Source organism: Chaetodon auriga, chromosome 10 (genome assembly GCF_051107435.1).
Source record: "Chaetodon auriga isolate fChaAug3 chromosome 10, fChaAug3.hap1, whole genome shotgun sequence".
NCBI lineage: Eukaryota > Metazoa > Chordata > Actinopteri > Chaetodontiformes > Chaetodontidae > Chaetodon > Chaetodon auriga.
In genome coordinates, this window is record NC_135083.1 from 24856203 (window position 1) to 24880000 (window position 23798).

At 39.8% G+C, this 23798-nt stretch overlaps 2 protein-coding genes and 2 non-coding genes across 4 annotated transcripts in view; 3 read left to right on the forward strand and 1 right to left on the reverse strand.

Moving 5' to 3' along the window:
- Positions 1-4250: 4250 nt before the first annotated feature.
- Positions 4251-8869, forward strand: rpl10 (ribosomal protein L10). The gene is made up of 6 exons (XM_076741977.1): positions 4251-4416; positions 5531-5589; positions 5994-6101; positions 7247-7385; positions 7673-7835; positions 8653-8869. The coding sequence occupies exons 1-6, from the start codon at positions 4394-4396 to the stop codon at positions 8806-8808; spliced, it is 648 nt and encodes a 215-aa protein (XP_076598092.1). The 5' UTR covers positions 4251-4393; the 3' UTR covers positions 8809-8869.
- On the forward strand, positions 5754-5886 carry LOC143327712 (small nucleolar RNA SNORA70). The gene has a single exon (XR_013077756.1). It is a non-coding gene; the product is annotated as a small nucleolar RNA SNORA70 (small nucleolar RNA).
- Positions 8366-8498, forward strand: LOC143327711 (small nucleolar RNA SNORA70). Its single transcript, XR_013077755.1, has one exon. It is a non-coding gene; the product is annotated as a small nucleolar RNA SNORA70 (small nucleolar RNA).
- Positions 8870-15784: 6915 nt separating the features above from the next.
- LOC143327173 (tumor necrosis factor receptor superfamily member 5-like) overlaps positions 15785-23798 on the reverse strand; it is a 9058-nt gene continuing 1044 nt past the window's right edge. Inside the window, exons 2-9 of the mRNA XM_076741399.1 lie at positions 21139-21252; positions 20469-20562; positions 19923-20048; positions 18971-19126; positions 16961-17048; positions 16679-16863; positions 16541-16572; positions 15785-16363 (exon numbers count right to left, since the gene is read on the reverse strand). Coding sequence (XP_076597514.1) covers positions 16148-16363; positions 16541-16572; positions 16679-16863; positions 16961-17048; positions 18971-19126; positions 19923-20048; positions 20469-20562; positions 21139-21207 — 966 coding nt within the window. The 5' untranslated portion in view covers positions 21208-21252 and the 3' untranslated portion in view covers positions 15785-16147. The remainder of the gene's footprint in view (positions 16364-16540; positions 16573-16678; positions 16864-16960; positions 17049-18970; positions 19127-19922; positions 20049-20468; positions 20563-21138; positions 21253-23798) is intronic.

Here is a 23798-nt window from a genome sequence, read left to right on the forward strand (position 1 = left end):
AGTGGGTGGGTGTGTGTGTTTGTGGTTAGCAATTAGGCGTCTTCTCAAGAACACATACGCAGGAACACCTCCACATGTATTCTACACATCTATTATCACGAATATGTTCATCTACATTTAGTGGATGCTCTTATCCAGAGAGATTTGGCTATGAAAAATTGGTTGTGTTACAGGTTCTCAAGATAACTTCATGACAGGACGCATGTTGGCTGTTGTGAGTATTACACAGTGACCTGACTTGAGACTATTCCCTTTAAAGGATTAATTACATTTTGGGAAATTAGCTCATTTGCTCTCTTGAGAAAAATGAGATGAGAAGATTGATACCTCATTACTGTAAACTAGCCTTGTCCAAAAATATGCCTGCTAGCCCCTCACTCATGATATGCATTATGTCAGAAAATATCTGGAGTTCTTGGAGAAACTCTTGGTAGTTACTGCACCCAGCCAGGAAATAATCCAGCACACAACCCCCTGTAAAACCCCAAAACATCATTTTTATACTTTGGTTTTTGTGCAGATTAAACAAATGAGATGTAACTTGTTAATTAATGAGCCTGAAGAGTGTGAAGGAAAAGAGACAGAAATAGCCTAGCTGTTTCATGTCTCAACGAAGCTAACAGTCTCCTGGCATGGCTTCATATTATGACAGAGGTATTGATCCTCTCTTTAACTTTTGGCAAGAAAGCGTCTTTCCTAAAAGGTCAAACACTTCTTTAATCACTATGTGTTCTGTTCGTAAGTCAAAGAAAAACTCAGTTACAGTTACACACAGAAGTGCCTTATTTCACAGCCTGCATCTAAATCAGAGATTGCGTCCTACTTTTAGGTCTTGTCTGAAACACTACTGGGCTATTTCTATTGTAATGTGCGTGTATCAATGTGTGTGTGTGTCATTGCTCACCAGAAACAGGGACATACTTTAGGACCATTTTTGGTCCTTACCCCTTTTCCATCATCACACTATCATCTCTGCCCTTTAGTGAGGTTTAGCTCAGACACAGCAAAGTCTGGACAAGATTCAGACAAAACGGAAGGACGAGACAAGATGAGGAGGCGTAGCCGAGCTGATAGCTGACCTTCACATGAGGCTGTGCAGGGATCCCAGCCAGAGTTCAGAGGTTCAGAGGTATCCCTTTGTGTTTGAGTCACTCGCCAAGGAGTGGCAGCGTATTGCAAATTCCTAATCAGGGCCAGGGTGAATTGATTGTGTTTGGAAAAGGATATTATCTCTTAATTAGTAGACTCCATGATTTTATTCATGCTCGTCCATCCCCAGCAGCCCTTTGATGACTGTAAATTCACAATGGACAAATAAAAGTGTGAAAGCCTAAACTGCAGCTTCGTACACAAACTCAGTTCAATCAGGTGTGAGGACATCAAACATGACGCAGAGACTGAGGAGTAAATAACCCTCACAAATCCTCCAGGGCCCCCAGGATGTTGAACAAGCCTTGTTATGTTGAGGGATGTCGGAGTGGTTCTCAGATAGAGGCCTGAGACAGAATGAGGTCAGAATTCCTCAAATTCCCCAGATAGAAAGCAACATTTGTTCTGCATTATCAAGAGTTTAGATATGAGCTCACTGTTCCTTTTTAAGAATTAGCAAAGTAGGGCGCAGAGAGGCCTGGACGTCATATATATGGTAGGATAGTGCCCCCTAATGGACAATGTGTAGAGTGCATTAGGAAACTGCACTGATCTCAAAGAGATGCTGCCAAGGGAAGTGAATGAAGAGGGACAGCTCTCTACCCAGCAAGCCCTGTTCGATATGTGTTGTTTCATATATCGTTTGTCACATACTGGTTCAGTGAATGTGACAATATCATCTTCAGGTTAACCCTGAAATATATTCCTGCACAGAATTGGCCCCTCATTACTTACATTTAAAAGTGCATTAGGAAGAGATGTTTCAATGGCCAGTATGAACAGCAAGAATGATTACAGCACACAAAACAAACAGCAAAACTAGGAAACCTGTTTCAAGGTACATACAGTCACATGACTATTGTTTGAGGACAGTGAAATGTAAACCTAAACTGAAAAATAAAACAATAGCTAATAATAGTCCCAAATACGTTATTGGCAAGTAAATCAGCAGCATTAGCAATGAAAGCACAGCTGCATGAAGGAAGTGCTGTGGAGAGGCTGAATGGTGCAGGCTGTGTGGCCGAGGGAGAAAGAGAAGCAGCTCATGGGCCAGCGTCACTCACATTGAGCTTCACCAAGACAGCCCATTAGACACAGGGAGGGGGTCTCACATAGCAGGAACTACCCAAAATCATTGATTATCAATACCTGGATACAATTTAGGCTTGCCAAACCCAGGACCCTGGTGTCATCCATGGCTCCCCGGGAAACAGCAGCGGTGCAAGAAATACTCAGACCGTTTTTTTTTTTTTCTAAGTAAAAGTAGCGACAGATATTTTAACATGACTTGTTCCTGATTATACATAACAAGTATCATCAGTACTTTGGGAGTATTGGTAGTAACGTTTAACATTACTACATTTTAGATTGCATCATATTATTTATTCCAATATGGAAAAATATGACTACTATATTATTATTATTGAATTTGATGATTAAAGTCTTTAAGTATTTTCTGTGACAGTAGGAATAGCATGTGCTTAAATAATAAAATGAATGATGGCTGAATTTTATTTAGCTCACTCCGTTTCAGGGTGCTGGTATTGTGCATGTTGGTTCACTGTCACACTGTAATTATTTAATGATACATTTCAACAGAGCAGAGTCATTGTTAATGTTGTTTGAAGCACGAGTGCTGTTACTAACCGCATTCACAATTTTACTATGTATTAAGTACAGAAGTATTATCATCAAAACATATTTAAAGTAAAAAGTAAAAGTAGAAAAAGTTACATATTATTGGATCAGTATAAATGATTATTTAAATAGTATTTCTGTGTTACAGTTGGTTGAAATAAATCTAATTTGAACTGCTTTACAGTGTTGGTTTCCTGTAGTTTAGTCTATAGGAATGGATCATATTTTATAAATGATCACTTTTTGTATGTAGAATCTTCATCTGAACAGTAACTACTAAGAATGATTGTTGAATAAATGAAGAGGACATGGTATAACATTTCCCTCTGAAATCTTGTGGGTAAAGCTATAAATAACCTTAAAATACTAAAATACTTGAGTACAAGTACAAGTTCCTCAAAATTATATTTCAGTGTAGTGCTTGAATAAAAGTACTCCGTTAATTTCCACCACTGTAAGATAACCACCGTTACTGTTATTAGTCACGTCTGTGTTGATCCTGTTGAGATATGGCAACAGGTGTGTCATGATAAGGGGGCGGGAAAAGGTCAATTCTACCTGTGCTGATAGGCCATTTTCAATGAAGACGTTTGACATTAGAGACTTAGACTCAGACTTTACTTTATTGATCCCAATTGGGAAATTCTTCAGCAGCAGGTTAAACATACATATAAATGTACAATAAACTATAACTATGTATAATATAATATAATATAATATAATATAATATAATATAATATAATATAATATAATATAATCAGGGGCGGGGCTTGCGGACAGGCAAGACAGGCAGTTGCTTGGAGACCCCGGCCACTACGGGTGCCCCGGCCTGGACCTCACTTTGTGAACCACTAGTCTATTTTTTCAGTGTTCATCTAAAAAGTCCTAGAAATTGTGCATTTATGTGTGCAAAAAACAAATTTTTGTGGCATACAAGGGATAGGGTGGGGGCCCCAGGGAGTTCTTGCTTGGAGTTCCAAGAGACCTGAGCAACGCCACTGAATATAATATAATATAACTAATTATATTACATAGAATAACAGCAATTCTTAAAAAATATAACTAGGTGTATCAACAAAGAATAACGGTACAGTGTAAGATGTAAATATGTTTAATATAAGAGTTACGCCTGGAGCTAAAAGCAATAATACTCTACATTTTACCAAACAGTGTGCCTGCATTTCGTTGCGTAAAGCAAACGTCCAATCAGGTTCATGTAGACGTAACGTAACGTCGCCCTGCGTGCATAAGAAATACACTTCCCAGCATTCACTTGAAGCTTATCAACTTCCATCATTATTATTATTTTGACGATATATTTAAATACGTTTCTATTTTAGCCAATTTGTACCGCAACAAAATGCAAGCCAAAGCAAAAAAATAATGCTTTATTTAATAGAAAATGTATTTTCATCTGACAACAATCGTCCATATGACGAAGCGGAAGTCCTCTCTACTTCCTTTCCTCCATTAGGTGAGTGAGTGGGGTGAGCGCGTTTCCTTCGGCTCTTCATGAAATAGGCAGATTTAAAGTTCTTTTTCAGATATCGAAGCTCTGATTTAACGAAATAACACATTCATATTTGGTATTTTACAGATCGCAACCATGGGCCGCCGACCAGCCCGCTGGTAAGTTCTCCCCTACATCGTTTCAGAACAGGGCAAATTCAGTCTGTCAGAAGAAAATGGCAGCTGCTCTGCTGCGCACCATGTGCAGTGTGCTGGCATACCGGGAGGCCCTCTGTCAGACTGTAGTGTTATTGGAGTACGAGGACACAGTCCTGTGCCTGTTAAGTGGTGTGTACTACACTTACTGCTCGTCTTAATCAAGAAACTTCTATCATTACACCGATACAAAGCGCTAGCTTGTTGAAAGCGACTTGAGCTAACGCCAGCTAGCATAAAGCTAGCACCAGCACACAAATCCCAAACTTAGCCACTTCTAAGAGTTTCTTCCAAGTACACGTTACACCTCGTTTGCCTATTCATCAAGCTCTGAATGACATTCCTAGTTTTGGGTTTTAAGTAAGTTACGTTTCAATTCTAAAGTGGTTGAGGTTACAGTCGTTTGATCAGTCACTTAAAACATCATTGCCAGTTTCCTCCACATCGCAGTGAAGATCTGAGTGCAGTGTTGACATCATGGTCCTTCAGCAGCCTGAATTTAAATTTAACTATCCAGACTATCTTTGTTATTGAATCATTAAGCAGACAATATGTAAGATCCATTATGAAAATTCACTTTCGTAGAAAATGTCTAAGACTAAAATTTCTATGAAATGTATCCTACTAACAAGAATAGTGTGTGTTGGCGTTTGGGTTGACCTGATATCTTATTCCTCCATCGTAGTGAGCTCGTGTTGTCTGAAAACTGCTTAAAAACATGTCAATGAGCCACATTTCTGCACAGGGTGAAGTGTTCCTCTATGGCTATGAACGCACGCCCTGTCCTGCTGACCTAATACTCATTACACCAAATGAATGTGGGTCTGAAGATGATCCTAACTAAAGCGTGGTTTCCTCCTGTTTGAGGAACAGTAGTCAAAAAATGCAATCATATTTGTCAACCATGTGTATCTTGAGTAATACATGGGGGTCAGACTAACAAACTGTTAGTCCTGGTCTTTTAATGGGACTTTGACCATTAGAAAAATATCTGTCCTGATTCTTTCAGCAGCAGTTAAAGTGACTGCATGAGTTGTGTTGGTAAATCGTAGCTTGTAACACTTTGTTTCTCCCACAGCTATCGTTACTGCAAGAACAAGCCCTACCCCAAGTCCCGCTTCTGCAGGGGTGTGCCTGGTAAGCTCTTTCCAGACTTTACTCAACATGTCCTGAAAATGTTTGGTTGAGCGGTCAGTGTAACAGCCAGTTTAGCAGAAATGTTTGTTTGAGTTGCAGCTCTTTTTGGGGCTCAGATTGAGTGCACTGGGTCATTTTGTGTTCAAAGTATGCTGTTGATAATCCTGCAGTTTATTAAGCCGACCAGTTCTGCTCCAATGCCTTTCTGGTGTGCAAAAGCTGCAGACAGTGACTCTTTGGTTGTGTATGTCCTCAGCTGGGAGGTGCTGAGTGCTTTAAGGGACCACTGAGACAATCCCATTGCTTGATTGTGACCATCATCCTTTGTGTACTGTTCTTTTTTTGAGGTTAATTTTCTTGTCTGTCCTCTTTGTCAATTTTACTTTCTTTTCCACCATATGTAGATCCTAAGATCAGGATCTTCGACTTGGGCAGGAAGAAGGCCAAGGTAGATGAGTTCCCCCTGTGCGGCCACATGGTCTCTGATGAGTACGAGCAGCTGTCTTCAGAAGGTGAGGAGTCGAGATGCCAGTTTTTTTTTCTGCCTGGGAACAGAAATTCACATACTTTTGGTTCTAAATTTATCAAGCCCCATTGGCACGACTGTGGCAAGCCACTGTTATTTCTTAAGAAAAAATACTTCTCTGAAAAAATGAAATTAGGCAAATGTCTGTGATGATGTCATTTTCATTTTTCCTTCCTCCATCAGTACATGCACGCATGCCTATCCTTGAGTTAGGGATGGTCCTAATGACTGATTTCCCCAATGATTAGACAGAAGCTCAAACTTAGACATGTTGACAAGTCTAAAAATAAGACAACACTTAGTCAACATTTTGCTCACTTTAATCTATGAATAAACATTGTCTGAAACCGTGAAAACGTCCACTAAAAGTGTTTGTTTTAGCCACTGACAGAATCAGATTGTTAATGTAAATGTCTGACATTATGGAAAGGACCCCTACACAGATAGACATTTTTGTTAGAGTAAGATCCTTTTTAAAATAAAAACTGTACTATTGCTCTCACCAAAGCCACCAGACTCCATTCACAGAAACAGTTATCACTGTTTTACACACTAGTGTTTCTAACCGTGCACATCACTAACTTAAATGGATGTGTTTGGAATATATAATGTGTTTTCTGTGGACATTGCAGATTTAGATTTACACAGGACTTTCTGTTGTGCACACCAACACGTGCTTGTCTGTTGCTGGTTTTGCTGTACGTGTATCGATGTACTGTACACCTTCTGTGTGCCAGTAGAGTGTCGACTGCTATGGGTGCTTTGGTGCATGCACGTCTGTCTGTGGATAAATCTGTGGTTACTGGGAGATGCATGTATGTGTTTATTTTAGTGGGAAGGTTTTGGAGAAGAACATTTGTGGCTACAGCGTGATGCAGTGCTTCAGTATATGTTAGCTGGTTATTCAAGTGAACTGTTTTTATATATCTGTGAATATACATGTGCAAGAACTCTATAAAGAAATGATCACCCAAAAACAAAAGCACAGAACAAGTGACAGCAAGTGCACAAATAAAAAGCTTATCATCCACCGATGCTGGAAATGTCCTTGAATGCTCTGTGCAAGCTGAAGTTCAAGCACTAATGTCAGTTTGATTGTGATTCCTCCACCACCCACTGCCCTCTGTGTAGCTCTGGAGGCTGCCCGTATCTGTGCTAACAAGTACATGGTGAAGACCTGCGGTAAGGATGGTTTCCACATCCGCATGCGTCTGCATCCCTTCCACGTCATCCGCATCAACAAAATGTTATCCTGCGCTGGAGCTGATAGGTGAGTGTGTCGTCTGTGTGTAGACGTGTGCTTTAGGCTCTGATGGACACAGTCAGTCCTCATCACCGAGAGACTCACAATAAAACAAGTGATTTGGAACTTAGAATTAGTGTGTTTAAGAAATTGGGTGCCTTTTATACTCATTTGACAAGAGGGATTTTTCCAAATTGATGCACTGGGCTATGGAAATGAGACATTTTTTGAACCAAATCCAGATGATTGAATAGCATCATCACGTTCATCGTATGTTCATCGTTTTTGCTCTGTCTCCATCTTCTGGTTGTCAGGCTCCAGACTGGAATGCGTGGTGCCTTTGGTAAACCCCAGGGCACCGTGGCCCGTGTACATATTGGCCAGGTGATCATGTCTGTTCGTACCAAGGCCCAGAACAAGGAGCACGTGGTTGAGGCTCTGCGCAGAGCCAAGTTCAAGTTCCCTGGACGCCAGAAGGTAAATGAGCTCAAACCATGGGTTTATATTATTATTTCTGTTAGCGATTACAACCCCAATTCCAAAAGTTAGGAGGCTGTGTAAAACAGAATGTGGTAACTTACACCTTTTTGACATATACTCAGCATATACTCAATTGAAAATAATAAAATTTAATGTGTGACCTCATCGGCTTCATCGATTTTTGTAAATATATTGTTATTCTGAATTTGAAAATAACAAGTTGGGACAGGAGCAACTAAAGACTGGGAAAGATGAGGGATACTCCAAAAACACCTGTTTGAACATTCCACAGGTAAACAGGTTCGTTGTAACAGGTGATAGTATCATGATTGGACAGAAAGGGGCATCCTGGAAAGACTCAGTCGTTCACAAGCAAGGATGGAGAGAAGTTCACCACTTTGTGAACACATGATTGTATGAAGGATATTACAGAATCCCAACTTTATGTTTAGAATGTGAGTAGTAGAATCAGAGGAAGGGGAACATATGAACTTAACATGCATCTGTGATGCTTTCATGGCACCGCTCTGCAGCTTATTAAGCCGACTGGTCTCACTGCAGTGTGGTTCCGGTGTGCAAAGGCTGCAGACAGTGACTCTTTGGTTGTGTATGTCCTCAGCTGGGAGGTGCTGAGTGCTTTAAGGGACCACTGAGACAAGGCTTATTTTGAGCCTTTCACAGGCTCTTACCGTGTTAATTCAACCATTTGTAGATGTGCGTGGGTTTTTTTTTTTAATACTTAACCATGCTTTTTGACCTGCAGTTATACTTACTGTAAGCTTGACTTGACTTGTGTCATTATTCTCACCTGCAGATCCATATTTCCAAGAAGTATGGCTTCACCAAGTTCAATGCTTGCGACTTCGATGACATGATGGCTGAGAAGCGTCTGATTCCAGATGGCTGTGGCGTGAAGTACATCCCCAGCAGAGGCCCTCTGTCTCGCTGGAAGGCCCTGCACGCCATCTAGAGCTGCTGCAGGCTTTCTGTGACCACAGAATACCAATAAAATGGGTTGATTACAAAAGTGATTGTGGTGATGGCTTTGATTCTGATTTATTTCACAGGATTCCTACATTAGACAACTACATTGAATCTTGGTCTGTGGTACAGAGAATGTTTAGACTTGTAATGTGTATTTACAGTGGATATAAAAAGTCTACACACCCCTGTTCAAATGCCAGGTTTTTGTGATGTAAAAAAGTGACAGCAAGACATATAATTTCACAACTTTTTCCACCTTTAATCTGACCTATAACCTGTACAATGCAAGTGAAAAACAAACAGAAATTTTTCAAGGGGGTGAAGTAAAAATAAACAACTGAGATAATGTGGTTGCATAAGTGTACACACCCTTTTGTAACTGGGGATGTAGATGTGTTCAGATTTTACCAATTACATTCTAACTCATGTTAAAGCATCAGCACACACCTGTCGCCAATTAAAGTGCCTCTGATCAACCCCAAATAAAGTTCAGCTGTTCTAGTAGGCTTTTCCTCACATTTTTGTAGCCACATCTTCCAGCACAAGCCATGGTCCGCAGAGAGCTTCCAAAGCATCAGAGGGATCTCATTATTCAAAGATATTAGTCAGGTGAAGGCTACAAAAGAATTTCCAAGGAATTAAACATACCATGGAACATAGTGAAGACTGTCATCATCAAGTGGAGAAAATATGGCAAAACAGTGACATTACCAAGAACAGGACGTCCAAAATTGATAAGACGAGAAGAAAACTAGTCAGGGAGGCTACCAAGAGGCCGACAGCAACACTGAAGGAGCTGCAGGAATTTCTGGCAAGTAATGGCTGTGTAGTACATGTGACAACAATCTCCCGTCTTCTTCATATGTCTGGGCTATGGGGTAGGGTGGCAAGACGGAAGCCTTATCTTACAAAGAAGAACATCCAAGCCCGGCTTAATTTTGCAAAAACACATCTGAAATCTCCCAAACGCATGTGGGACAATGTGTTATGGTCTGATGAAACCAAGGTTGAACTTTTTGGACATAATTCCAAACGGTATGTTTGGCGCAAAAACACACTGCACATCACCGAAATAACACCATACCTACAGTGAAGCATGGTGGTGGCAGCATCATGCTTTGGGGCTGTTTTTCTTCAGCTGGAACTGGGGCCTTAGTCAGGGTGGAGGGAATTATGAACAGTTCCAAATACCAGTCAGTGTTGGCACAAAACCTTTGGCCTTCTGTTAGAAAGCCGAAGATGAAGAGGAACTTCATCTTTCAGCACGAACAATGACCCAAAGCACACATCTAAATCAACAAAAGAATGGCTTCACCGGAATAAGATTGAGGCTTTGGAATGGCCCAGCCAGAGTCCAGACCTGAATCCCATCGAACATCTGTGGGGTGATCTGAAGAGGGCTGTGCACAGGAGATGCCCTCACAATCTGTCAGATTTGGAGTGGTTTTGCAAAGAAGAGTGGGCAAATATTGCCATATCAAGATGTGCCACACTGGTAGGCTCCTACCCAAAAAGACTGAGTGCTGTAATAAAAGCCAAAGGTGCTGCAACAAAGTATTAGTTTAAGGGTGTGCATATTTATGCAACCAGGTTATTTTAAGTTTTTTATTTTATATTTTTCCCCTTTAAAGGTTTCAGTTTGTTTTTCACTTGCATTGTACAGGTTATAGGTCAGATTAAAGGTGGAAAAAGTTGTGAAATTATATGTCTTGCTGTCATTTTTTTACATCACGAAAACCTGGCATTTGAACAGGGGTGTGTAGACTTTTTATATCCACTGTATATAGCCCAATATGACTCAAGGGACTCTGCAGTCTGTACAGCGTACAACACCCTCTATTCTGAGACCCCCACTTGACAGCAGGAGGAATTCATGTTAAGGGAAGTCTTGGAGCTGATCAAGTTGTAAGACTTGTTTTTCATAGTAGTTCTGGTGGTAGAGAACACTTGAATGCATCATCCCAAGTCCTTGCATGAAGTTAACATCAATTCTGATGGACTTGTTGATCTCTGACCCCTCAGAACAGATGCAAAATTGTAACCCCTTACTAAAATGACTGGACATGTATTAGTATTACATGATTAATTGTGATGTCAGCATAGTCAGCATTTGTTATGGGTGATGTTTTGAATAGAAGGTATCATAGAAAGTTTGTCCATCCAAGTAAGCAAATAGATTTTAATTGGGCGTGGGGATGGAGGAAGCAACCATGGCGGAGAAGGTCTGACCCAAATGTGTGCACAACAATGCAGAACTTTTACTCTCCAACATGTTAAAGATCCAGGCCTGTACAGAGGTCAGGTCACTGGGTTCAACATGCACACTGGCATTTAAAACATACTGAAACAACAAAAACTGCTTCTAGTTCCCCAAGAAGTGTTTAACTCCTCGGTCATGTTCAGTGTTCTTAGCATCTTATTTTAGTTATTAAAGAGATGGACAAAAATGTTTGTGACTAACAATAGACTTCAATGTAAATATGAAAACAAAAACAATGGTGTCAGCATTCATTCATTCTTAACTTCGATGCACCTAAATCATTACTCTAGAAGTCCTAACGTTGACCTGTGAAAGGTATGAGGGATACAGACAACATACAAACTACCTCTGGAGCATAAATCCACCCTTGGTCTAACTAAAGATTCTTTGGAGTTGCATCATGGGAAACGTAGGTCCAGCATTTTTGGAGCTTGACCTGTAGTTACCATAGTTGGGGCTGTCTTTTGAAGCCGTAACAGGTGTCGTGTTTAAAGTTTGACTGAATCTCAAGTTTCATTTGAAATAACTCTGATGACATCATCAGCAGGTATGCAAATCTGACCCTGTGTCTCTGCAGACGTGGTACCATCAATCAATCAATCAATCAATAAACTCTCTCTTTTTTCGTGTGGCATAAGGAAGGCGGTGCACTACCGCCCACTATGGGCCAGCCGCCCCTGGTCAGAGCTATCAGACCAATATGTAGTAGAAAACAGGATACTGCAGGGGAGTGTAGTTAGTCCAAACTTATTTTCCATTATGATAAATGATATATTTAGAACTATCCCAACGGACGTGGAGAGGTCGCTGTTTGCAGATGACGGGGCTCTGTGGAAAAGAGGGAGAAATGTTGAACATGAAGTAAAGAAAATGCAATATGGGATTGATCAAGTAGAAAAGTGGGGAACAAAATGGGGATTTAAATTTTCAGTGGAAAATTGTTCTTCACAAGGAAGAAACTCAGAGGATGTAGCATGAAATTATAAGGAGAAAACTAAGAGAGTGTTGACAGTCTTTGTTTTGATCAGAGACCAACATGGAGAGAACACATTAGATATATAAATAATAAATGTTAAAAAGTAATAACTGCCATGAGATGTCCGGCAGGATTGGAATGGGGAGCTGACTGACATCAATTAAACACACATATGTAGCCCTAGTGCGATCGTGATTAGATTATGGAAGCATTTTGTATGGATCAGCAGCAAAATCTCTACGAGCAGACCTGAAAACCATACAGGCCTTAAGATTATGTTTAACAGCAGTTAGAACTTCACCATGTGCAATCCAAGTCAAAGCAGGTGAGATGCCATTAGGGATACGTTGGAAGCAACTGATGGCCAACTAGTGGATAAACATAAGGGGACATGGAGACAGCCATCCTGCTAAAAGGGTGCTGCAGATATGCTGGGAGAAGGACGGGCTATACAAAGAAAGTCGCAAGAGATGGAGCAGTGTATGATAAGGAGACTGAGGATACTGTTGTGTGCCTTGTTAGACATGAATGGATATTAGAAAACCCTTGTGTTGACCTAGAACTGCTCAGAATTAAGCTCACTAATAAGAATGCCGATTTCATTCATGAATATTATAGTTACAAGGACCAGAAATATTAAGAATGGGTTCAGATTTTTACAGATGGATCAAAGGATCCTCAAACAAACACAACAGGGTCTGCAGTTACTGTGCCCAGTTACAAAGTAGGATTCAACAAGAGAACATCAGATTATTTGAACATATACACACATATACATATACAGTTGAGCCATATGCTATACTAATGGCATTAGAGTTATCTGCAGTCATTTACTAATATGCAGTGATTCAGTGTCAGCTCTTGCAGGCATTTCATCAGGAACAGCCAGAAGTCACGAGGGTCTGCTCTATGAAATCTTGAGCACCAACTCACGAATAGTGAGAAAAGGCATAAATGTAACATTCATGTGGGTTCCAGCACACTCAGGTGTCGCAGGAAACGAGAGAGCAGACAAAGTAGTGAAAGAAGCAGTCAAATAAGAAATGGTTGAAGTCAGTATTAAATTGTCAAAACTAGAAGGGAAAATGACACAACAGTGGAAACAGCATGGAGACAATGCAGCAAAAGGGAAAAATCTATGTACATGCAATACAAAAGAGTGGGTATAACAAGAGAGAGTACACAAGAGGAAGGAACAAGTCACACTAAGCTGACTGAGAATTGGTCAAAGCAACCTTAACAGCACAATCTTCATCATGGGAAAACATCCAACAGGCCTTTGCAGTCAGGTTATGTCATGAGGCTGAGACTGTAGAGCAGGGGTCACTAACAGGCGGACCGCGGTCCGAGTCCGGACCCAGACACCGTCCTATACGGACCCGGACCTATATCCAGTAAATTATTAAGGGACTTCAAATTTTGACGGGACACTTATATTTTAACCGGCGCAACTTTTCTAGTCTTTACGGCACCGGTTTAGCGGCTCAGGAAACGCACAAACCAATTGCATGCGAGTTAAGCCATCCCACGTGATGCTACCCAGCCAGTCGCATCTCTGCATTGCGGACGATAAACATAGCAACTCTGACTGCAGTCAGATGAGGAGTGAGAAGCGAACGGAGAAACGATAGAAAATTAGAAAGTTAGAAAGAACAACAAAAAGTGTGGAGAGTGGGAAAAGCGGGAAAGAAAGAGAAACTGTGTAACTGTTCAGCTGTTATTTTCAAATTCGTTGAGACTGTTAAGATGTGAAAGTTAACAAAGAAAAAGGAATATTCAAGCTGTTGCTTCACTTTTACTTTTTCTAAAATTAAACACTTTCTTTTATAATGCACAATTTTTCAAAAAACATTTTATTTTCTCTATTTCATTTTTAAATTCAAATCTGCCTGGTTTAATGTTAAGTGACAATAAATACTGTCGAAATGTTTTTGAATTGTACTTTCTTTATTTGATCAGATGTTGATTACATGCAGATGTTGATACAACTACTAGGCTACTTCAGTATATATATCACACATATCATAACGTTATGACATTATGATGTTCCGGACCTTTGCTTTAGGAAATTTTCTCTAACCGGACCTCTTTGAATTTTAGTTGAATACCCCTGCTGTAGAGCATCATTTCATGTCATAAAGGGAATTTACACACGAGAGAAGAGTTATGATGACACAGCTACAGAAAATAGAAGAAAAAAAATTCTAACAATGACTGGACTGGACAGACGGATCTACGGAGATGCTACAGTATAAAGATGGTAAGTGAAACCAGAAGATGGCAGTAATGCAACATCGTGGATGCCAGCTGCCGTAAAACCTCAGAGGAACAAAAGAGAGGAAGAGGAGCACCGGAAACAACGCTTCAAAACCTGCACTTCCTGTTCCGTAGTTTGAGTCGCACACGCAGCGTCAGTCATTCCTGTGGGTCCTGTCGCACCAATGAGACACAACCTGCCAAATTGTTTTTTTTTTTATTTTTATTGTTATTGCCACAGGTACAGAGCATATATATATACAAACAAACAAACACAATCACCCCCCCCCCAAAAAAAGGAAAAGAAAAGTAAAAGAAAGAAAGGAAAAAGCTAAGCAAAACAAAAGAGAAAGCCAACAATGTAGGAGCACAATGTTATTACGACCAGTATTACCAGGGTTTACCAGTGAGGGTGAGGATATTCAACTGGGATGAATATTGATACTCTGAAGTACACGGTTTGTTCTGACAGCTTTCTTATTTTTACAGTCTTTAATTGTAGCAACGTATTGCTGCAATTCCAAAACAAAGAGATCAGCATTTGGTTTGGCATCTGTCCATTTTTTCTTATGAATGTGGAATTTCCCAAGCATCAGAATTAGTTGTACAAAAAAGACTGAATCATTATCCAGGTTTTCTTCAAAATAAATAAAAATGTCCTTTTCTTGCAGAAGAATTACTTGTCCTGTTATTGTCCTTATATAATGCTCTACATCAGTCAAGAATGTTTTTGAAAATTCACATTGATAAAATAAATGATGAATTGTTTCCTCTTCCTTCCCACAAAATTTGCATAACGCATTAAACCTTGCCAATATTTTTTGTGTTGGATAGATCTTATGTAGTATCTTAAATGAAACTTCTTTGACTTCATTATTTAAACAAAACTTCTCGCCAACCATCCATGCTTTCTGCCAATTAATTCCTCCATAGAATGAGTTCCAAAAGGATTGTCCTAAAGGTAAAGTTGTGGTTGTTGTTATATCTCGACCAAAAGAAGGAGAACTTAAAGACTAGAACAGCGACCAAAATGACTTCATGCCGACAGATGCAGCTCCAGGCTGAGCACCACCCAACCAGCTGACCTTCATCAGTCATATCATGTGAACATTCAGGTGCCAGAAGACATTTGGTCTTCAGATCTGTGCTTTTCGCTTCAGATGCATTTTCTAAATCCACTCGGTGTGTGTCCTAACAGCATCCAGTCTGCATCACTTCACGTGTGTGTCTTTCATCAGACTCAGTGAACCAGACTGTTCTGTATCTTCAGCTTTTTTTTTTTTTTTTTTTTTTGAAATATACCGAGCACGAGAGATATCAGGTGTCTGGCCTACAAGGTTCTCAGCTTCTCAGCACGTTTACTCAAGATCTGGATTTATTAGAACCTTTGACATACTGTTAACATTACTCGATTCTTTTTTGTCTGGTGCTCATGTTTAAAGGAAACAATCTGACCTTAACTGTTGCTGGTTTTGGAATAGTTTTCCCATAAATGCTATTAAATTCAGGATTATCTGTGTCTGACTTGAGGACTTGAACAACTTTACAAAAATGATTTATTATCATGTTTAAACCATCAAGCACAAAATCAGCACACTGACTCAGAGTAGCTTCAGGACAAATACTGACAGTCAATACATGAACACAAAATGCATTTGACAATAATATGAAAAGTCTTTCATTTACAGGAAAAACTCCACATGTTGAATATTGTCAGCTCCCAGGACATTAACAAGGGCATTTTTTTTTTAGAAGAATAAATAATGAACGAATCTCTCAGAAACATGTGGATTACTACCTCTAATTTGACCATTTTGTGTTTTTGTGCAGCTCCTATACCCACCCGAGTTTGTCCATGGACAGTGGACACTGTTCAACCTCTTTGTTTTTGGTGAAAACAACCATTTGTTCCATCATGTTTAGTTCAAGACACTGAGTGTCTGTCCTCTGTTCTGATTTATAACAGATTAAGTCCAGTTTCTGTCCTGATCCAACTGTGAGCTCTGCAGTGTCCAAACATCTGTGTGGTTGTGTGTATGGCATCTTCTCCTGAGGAGAAAAATTCAGTGTTTAGTTTAAAGAGCAACATGCTGAACATTTGTAAAGACTCACAGAGTGCAGCTCAGTCAGTCCACAGTCAATGAACATTTCAACACAGTGTGTCCTGTGACCTCCCACAATACTATTTTACACACAGTGAAATAGAATAAAGAGTATAAAACATACCAGTTCGATGTTTACTCCATTTTCTCTTGTGTCTGTAACAAAACATTAAGAATGAAAAAACACAGTAATCAACAAATAAATGATTATTATCAGTCAAAAACATGATTTGAGTTTTTATTGTCTAAATGCAAATCATACCTCTGTTTGGATTTTTTTTCTTCCTTTTGAAATAGCACAATACTAATGCTGCCGTTACTAAAAAAAGCACAAGCACCACCCCAACAATGATTGCAGGTATTGTCCAGTCTTGACGTTGTTCTCCACACTCAGCATCAGTTGAAACTGTTCCTGGTTGTATCAGCTGAAGATTCACTGATTCACATCTGGAATGACAGCAGGACATTTTTACAGGAACATCTGTAGGACAGCATGAAGTCACTGCTGGAGGAATTCAGGTGTCTGATGTGAAGCTTCACTCACTGTGTGTGTGGCTGACAGGATGGAAATGTTCCATCTGAATACGTTCCATTAGTGCAGTCAGAGCACACAGTGTCTGTCAATGCTGTTCCTGTAGAAATACAAATAATATCCATTGAAACGAGTTCATCTTCGACATTCTGAAGGGATCAAAGTGTTATATGACATCAGGACTTTTCATCAGACCTGTCTGATTCCCTCTCAGTGGATTAAAATAAAAAATCTGTTCCACAGTTCAGCAAAAATGAAAAAGTACAATGAGATGTTCTAGTTCTTTTCTCAGAAGTTCAGATCAAACTGGGATTTTGATTGGCTGTGAAGGAGAACTCATGAACAAACTGAACACTAAAAGTGTCCAAATGTCATTAGTTTCAGTTTTTCAAGCAGTGAAGTTTGTGCTGACGTGTTGATGCCAATTAATGATTCGAATGACAAGAACTTACATGAATTCCATTTCAACACTTTTAAACTTTTGGCCAATGTAACATCCATTTTGTCTGGTTAAAGGCAGTAATGACATGAAAATGAGGAATGTGCTTTATGAAAAGTGTTTTTTCCACAAATAAACCAAATTACCAAATTAAGGAGAAAGACTGAACGCATGCTTTGCAGTGGCACAAACTCGATTCTGTGGTTGAACTTATTTTAGTTTATTACTGACCTTGGAACAAGCAGTATGATTTAAAAAAAAAAAATCACTTAAAATTTGAAATATTTAAAACTTAATTAGATGAAACCTTGTGGAGCTTTCAGACGCGTATCATGGTCTCTATCAGCTGGTGGAGTTTGCTCAGTTGTCCTACAGATGGTTCAGTTGTTGTCATATAATCTGAGCATGGACTTTCAGTCATGTGACAGGTGAGCAGCAGACGACTGGAGGATAATGATGAACTGTTTTTATATCGCTCAAAGTGATTTCTAACAAAGAAATCACACGTAGCAAGAACTTCACATAAAAAAGACTGAATGAACATAAAACAGGGACAGAAAACTAATGTAAAATAAGATGAAGAATAAAACCTACTTGGTAAGAAAAGTAAAAATAAGATACAAAAAGGACGAAAATAGAATAAAGATAATGCATAAAATAAGATGGAAAACAAAGTCACAGCTAGTTAAAGGTTGAAGTGAAGAGAGAAGTTTTTATTTTTCTTTTGAAAATATTCAGTGAGCTGCTTCCCTGATATCTGTGGGTTGTGTTCCAGAGCTTTGGGGCGTAATGGACAAAGGCTGCATCCCAATTTTCTTTGACTGTTGCTGGAAACCTCCAATAAAGCAGCAGCAGATGATCAGTGTTCTTGAAGGCAAATAATAAAAAAGGGACTTTTATCTGGTGCTAACTGACACTTTCACTGGTCAAAATGACAAAAGTCAGCAGTGGCAGCTTATTTTAGATGCTGCTGCTTCATGCTAATTCAGTGAGTAACTTGACTTTGAACAGGCCAAAATAACACGTGTTGGTTTGTGTCTGTTCTCAGCCAAAGACTGTGTGGGAGAAACCTCACCTCACCATCAGGAGTCAGAGTCTCCCTGTCAATCTTTCCTTAACACACAAACATTTCTATGATTTAAGATTATAATCTAATATTTTTGAATCAGGGCCCTCAGTATTTCCATCAAGTAACTGGTGAAAAATGACGTTTGTCAGATTAAGTAGAAGAAATCCACATTTAGGTAAAAAAGTATCAGACTGGACGTGAGTTTGTCACTTTCCATGCACTGCACATTATCACTCATCAGCCTCAGTGGTTTTACTCAGTCAGTCAGTCTGTCCATCAGCCCGAATTTCCACCATTAACAGTTACAGCTGACTGGATGGTTTAACTGGTTTTCATTCAGCTGCGACTTTTTCTCCAGATTCATTCTGGTGCTTCTTTTCTGTCTAGTGACCAGAGATCACCGTTCACAGCTTTAATGAGCGAGTCGTCACTACAGTCAGTTTCTCTCAACTGTGGTTCACATTGAAAACTTAAGCTACACCTATAATCTTAAAGTCAGCACGAGAAAACCAACCTTTTTGGAGGATGTATTGTCCTGGTTGACACCTTGTGTGTTTCTGAGCTGTCATGCAGACGTCCTCTGTGCGTTCCAGACAGTAGAATCCCTCCAGTGGTTCACAAACTGTATCTGATGTTGTTGTACATGACGTCTTTATTTTAAAACCAGAACCTGTCAACACACACAGAGGAGACATTGACAGACAGGAAGCTTTGATTCTGGTTGGTCTACAAGAGAGCAATTTAGTTTCTCCAGTTTATGAATTCATGGGGAGACGTCTGCATAAATGATGGTCTGGTCTGGTCTTGTTAGGGTGGAAGAGTAAATCCAGATGTACATACCAGTGCAGATCTGACTTCATTGTGGCAGAAAAAAAGGAGACATGGTGGGTACCAGTGATCAATACTGCAAGTCCCACTGAACAAAACTTGTTTATTTCTGTTTAACAACTGAGGAAAATACAGAGTTCACAGAAGTTGCAGCTGATTTTAACAGCTAATGCTGGGTTTGGGCAGAATATACCATGCAAAGATGGAAATGTGTCCACTTTTAGACATTTGGGAAAACCGTTTCCACCGTGTGCTTTCCTGTGTGTTGCTCTCCACTCTGTTGCTGATGATGTGGATACATCAGAGAAATGCAGTAATGATATCAGAGCAAAAACAGTCATTATTATGGACGAGTCCTCCTCCTCCTCCTGCACGCTCTGCCCAGGTGCCCAAACTGAACAGAGTATTTCCAGTAAGTGAGAACGTCTCTGACATGGACAAAGTTTTCGAGTCCTGTGCAGTGAACTCTTCAACATGTGTCTCTGCATCTTCACAGTAACAACACTCTTCAACAGTTTTCTCAGTTCTTCGTCAGCACTAACAGAGGGACTTGCAGTAAGAAGGCGACTTGCTGCATTTAAATCTCACCTTAGTCATAAGTTTCTACTATTAGTTAGGAAATATTAACAGAAGTCTACCTGCATCACAGCTTGTACAGGAAAAACATTGCCCTCGTCCATTTGGCCGATTCATGAAGGTTCCCTCAGAGCAGGGCAGACAGGAAGTATTTCTGTACTCTGTGCAGTCTGTTTCAACTCGACTTCCTGTTCAAAACAGAACCAACAATTTAATTTAATACCATATAATGTTTCTATTACATGAAAACATGGAATCCTGAGAGTAAAGCTCATGTTGGGATCTGGACAAAGTGTCATGTTCTGCTGTCGACTACAGTGTCATTTTAACTGCTACAAACAGATGAAGACAAAGATAAAAAACTAAAATCTTTTCATAAATATATAAACTTCAGCTTGTTGTTTTACTGTTGAAAAACTCATTCAGCTCCATCACTGATACATTTCACTTGTGGACATAAACTCCAGCCATGGCAGTCAGACTGAGTCCACTGATGTGCACACAAGTGTTTGATTCTGTCAGCACTGCTGCCACCTGGCAGGACACCAACAGACTCCATGTGTAACTACCAAAGTGAAACATGCCTTCAATATTCAACTAGATCTTACCAGCAAGACACATGGGACAGCATTCATTTCTAATCTGGTACTCTGATCGATGACACGTCAGGGTTAGTCCTATGAAGATATTCATCACAAGTATCTGAAGAGGAAGAAAGAGTTTGTTGTCTGACCTCTGCAGGTGAGTCACAGTATGAAGGAACACGAGAGTGAACGAGGTCTCATTTGTGTCATGTGACAGCTATCAGAGTCATAAGAGTGAAGTCATTGTGTGGGCTGGCACATAAATGCAGAGAGTTGAAATCTTTGTAACGTTCATGTGATGCAGCCTCACCTCCAGGTTGTCGACAGGTGAGTCTGCATTTGTACAGGTGGAGGTCCACCACTGTTTCTCTATATGGAATATATTTTCTCTCCTCTCATCATTTGTGTTGTGTTCATAGACGCTGGTGGATGCTGCCTACATTCACACATTTTCATTTTTTTAAACACAACCCTCACCCCCATCATCCGCCCACTGGAGGGCAGCTCCACACCTAGTTTACACCTTCCCACCAGTGTTCTATTTGAAAACAGCTCCATCTTAACTTTGACCACATCTGCTCTCGTCTCCTACGGAGGATAAAGACTAAAGAAAAAAGGCTGAACAAAGAAAAGTTGGTGAGGAGCAGCAACTTGATGTGTGAATAAAAGCTTGATGTAATAAAAAATCATTTACCAGCAATGGTGCAGCTGTCACAGATTTTCCTCCAAACATCATTTTATACTGCTGGATCACAGTTTTCATGGGCTGAAGACGTTGTCTCACCTAAATGAGGACACCATCTGGAACCTACAGGAAAAGACATCCATGAAGAGACGACAAGAAACAGTTTACTTTCAGCTTTCTGCAGTGATCAGACATCTTAAACATCACACAAATGAGAAACAATAACTTAATTTTACTGCTCTCTTTAAAGTTCAAACAAAATGAAAATAAATTGGACTCAACCACCAAATAGTACAAAAATAGGTCAAACTGGCAAAACTTCAACCAGCTTCAACACTAAATGCTGCTGAGTATTAACTATGTATTAATGTCATAACATCTCATTCACAGGGACTTTTTCTGCAGATCCAGTACTTTTACTTATTACACTACATTTGCTGATCACACTTCTATACTTTTACTGAAACCTGCAGTAACTGTTTTTTGTAACTTCAGAGATGATTTTAGATTTTCTGTGATCATCGATTTTTAGGAAGATACACTCGAAAGATACACAAACTGAACATTATAACCAGGGTTCTAAATTAACTTTTTTGGTCACCAGCCAATGTGGCTGGTGATCTTCTAAAGTTACCAGCCAATCAGAATTTCCACTAGCCAAATTTTTTCCCGGTGAAAATAAGAGAGATTATGAGTGCCACCCTAATACATTTGATCATTTTATTTACATTGTTGGCATGAAAAATGCACAGAAAGAACAACACATGAAACAAAATATACACAGAAAGTGCAAACATTTAATTTATACAAACAAAAAATGCTGTCAGATTTATTATTTTATAAAAGACATTTTTCCAGTAAGTATTTAGTATAGGGATGCACATGGTTAACCGTTTAACCGTTAACAGTAACTCTAACCGATTAATACTAACGGTCAATTTTGTTTTTAAGCTACGTAATTCAATCAACTCATGGGGGCGTGTCGACAGGTGCAACACATGCCATCACGTGCTTTCCATCACAGCCCACTTTACAGCGAAGATGAAGAGAGCAAAACGCGACTTGCAAGTACTAAGTTCGTGGCTATTACAACGGACTGCTGGACCGCGCTCACAACAGAGAGCTACGTGACAATTACATGTCACTATATCGATGACTGTAAGCAGAAACACAGTGTCAGTGACCTGTCACAGCAGCCAGCTGGAGCGCAGCTCTCCATTGAGCCCGTGTGTCTCCATGCACGCTGGCATCATATGCAACATTAATATTACAGATATCAATGACGGCTCTGCAGATGACACCTGAAGTCACTGACTAATTCCAGTCTCCTTCGTGTTGTACAGTAGGGGAGGGTGTGTATCCTTGTATGCAATTACGCACAAAACACACATTACATTGAATATATATATATATTTTTTTTTTTAGCTCCAGACACGTCGCGGGTCGTCCAGGTTTACAGTAAAATTGTTCGGAATGAAGCCGCATCATCCAGATAAACATTGAGCTCCATCAGAACTGTTTAAAAATCAGATTTCAGAAGCTCAAACTTTATTTTGGAAATGAAGCAGAACACACAATTAAAGAAATCACCAGCGCGCTCGCTCTCGACATAATTTAAAAAGCAATAGCAGACGATTGAATCCTACAGTACTGTTAATTATATCTTACATTTTAGATGAGTAATCTAACTATTTGCCGTCATTGTAAATCTGCAGTTCAGCACCGGACAGCGTCGAGTCAGTGACTCTCTGATTCCAACCTTTCCTTACATGGAAAGCCTTGTCGGAATGGTGGGACGTTTGTGTGTCGGAATAGCGGTATTTCGGGATGGTGATATGTCTAAATGGTGGTATGTCGGAATGGCAGCATGTCGGAATGACGGAATGTCGGAATGGCAGCATGGAAGGGCATTTAAATCTTATCGGTTAACGGTTATTAATCGTTAAAGGGCGTCGGTTAACGGTCATAAAAAAAATCCAAAATGTGCATCCCTAATTTAGTATCATTACATTCCTAATAAAATGTATTTTTCCTTTCAACTTAAAGTGTTTCTGCTTTCCTTCTTTAATAAGAAATATATATAATATGTAACAACCATGACTTAAACACTTGCAAAAAATTGCATTGGTAATAAATTGAATTATGTATGTACAACTAGAAAACACAAATAGTGCAGCAGTCAGTATTGCAGTCCTTCTATAAAATAAAATGAAAATAATAAAACATGACGGCATTTTCGTGATCAAACACAAGCCATTCACGACCTGTCAGCCATTTAGCGTTAAACTTTCTTTTCTTCGTTTCGCACGCTTTGTCGACATTCTCATCCCCTGCCTCCTTCCTCTTCTCGCCCCCAGACGTCTGTCCCAACCACCGCAGCATTTAGTTTAACTTTACTTTTTACTTTTAGCTAGCTCAGTCTCCTTTTTTAGTTTATACGCCACCGTTCGTTCTTCTTCTTCTTCTTTGTGTTTGCGTTTCTGTGGTTTCTCGCGCCGGTTGCACTACAGACTGTAGTGTGCCTGCGCACAGCCAATGGGCGTCTTGTACGTCATCACGTAGCATTACGACAGTGTTCATGGGAAATGTAGGACGGACTGTCAGGGGGACAAATGACCAAGAACTGTAGAGCGGCTCTGACTGACATGATTGCCTAATGCATTACCGGC

What these genes read in the sequence shown, in the direction of transcription:
- rpl10 (XM_076741977.1), top strand. Translation starts at nt 4,394, where the DNA reads ATGGGCCGCCGACCAGCCCGCTG. An exon ending in CTTCTGCAGGGGTGTGCCTG is followed by an intron (nt 5,590 to 5,993) that starts GTAAGCTCTTTC and finishes CACCATATGTAG; the next exon opens with ATCCTAAGATCAGGATCTTC. An exon ending in TCCTGCGCTGGAGCTGATAG is followed by an intron (nt 7,386 to 7,672) that starts GTGAGTGTGTCG and finishes TCTGGTTGTCAG; the next exon opens with GCTCCAGACTGGAATGCGTG.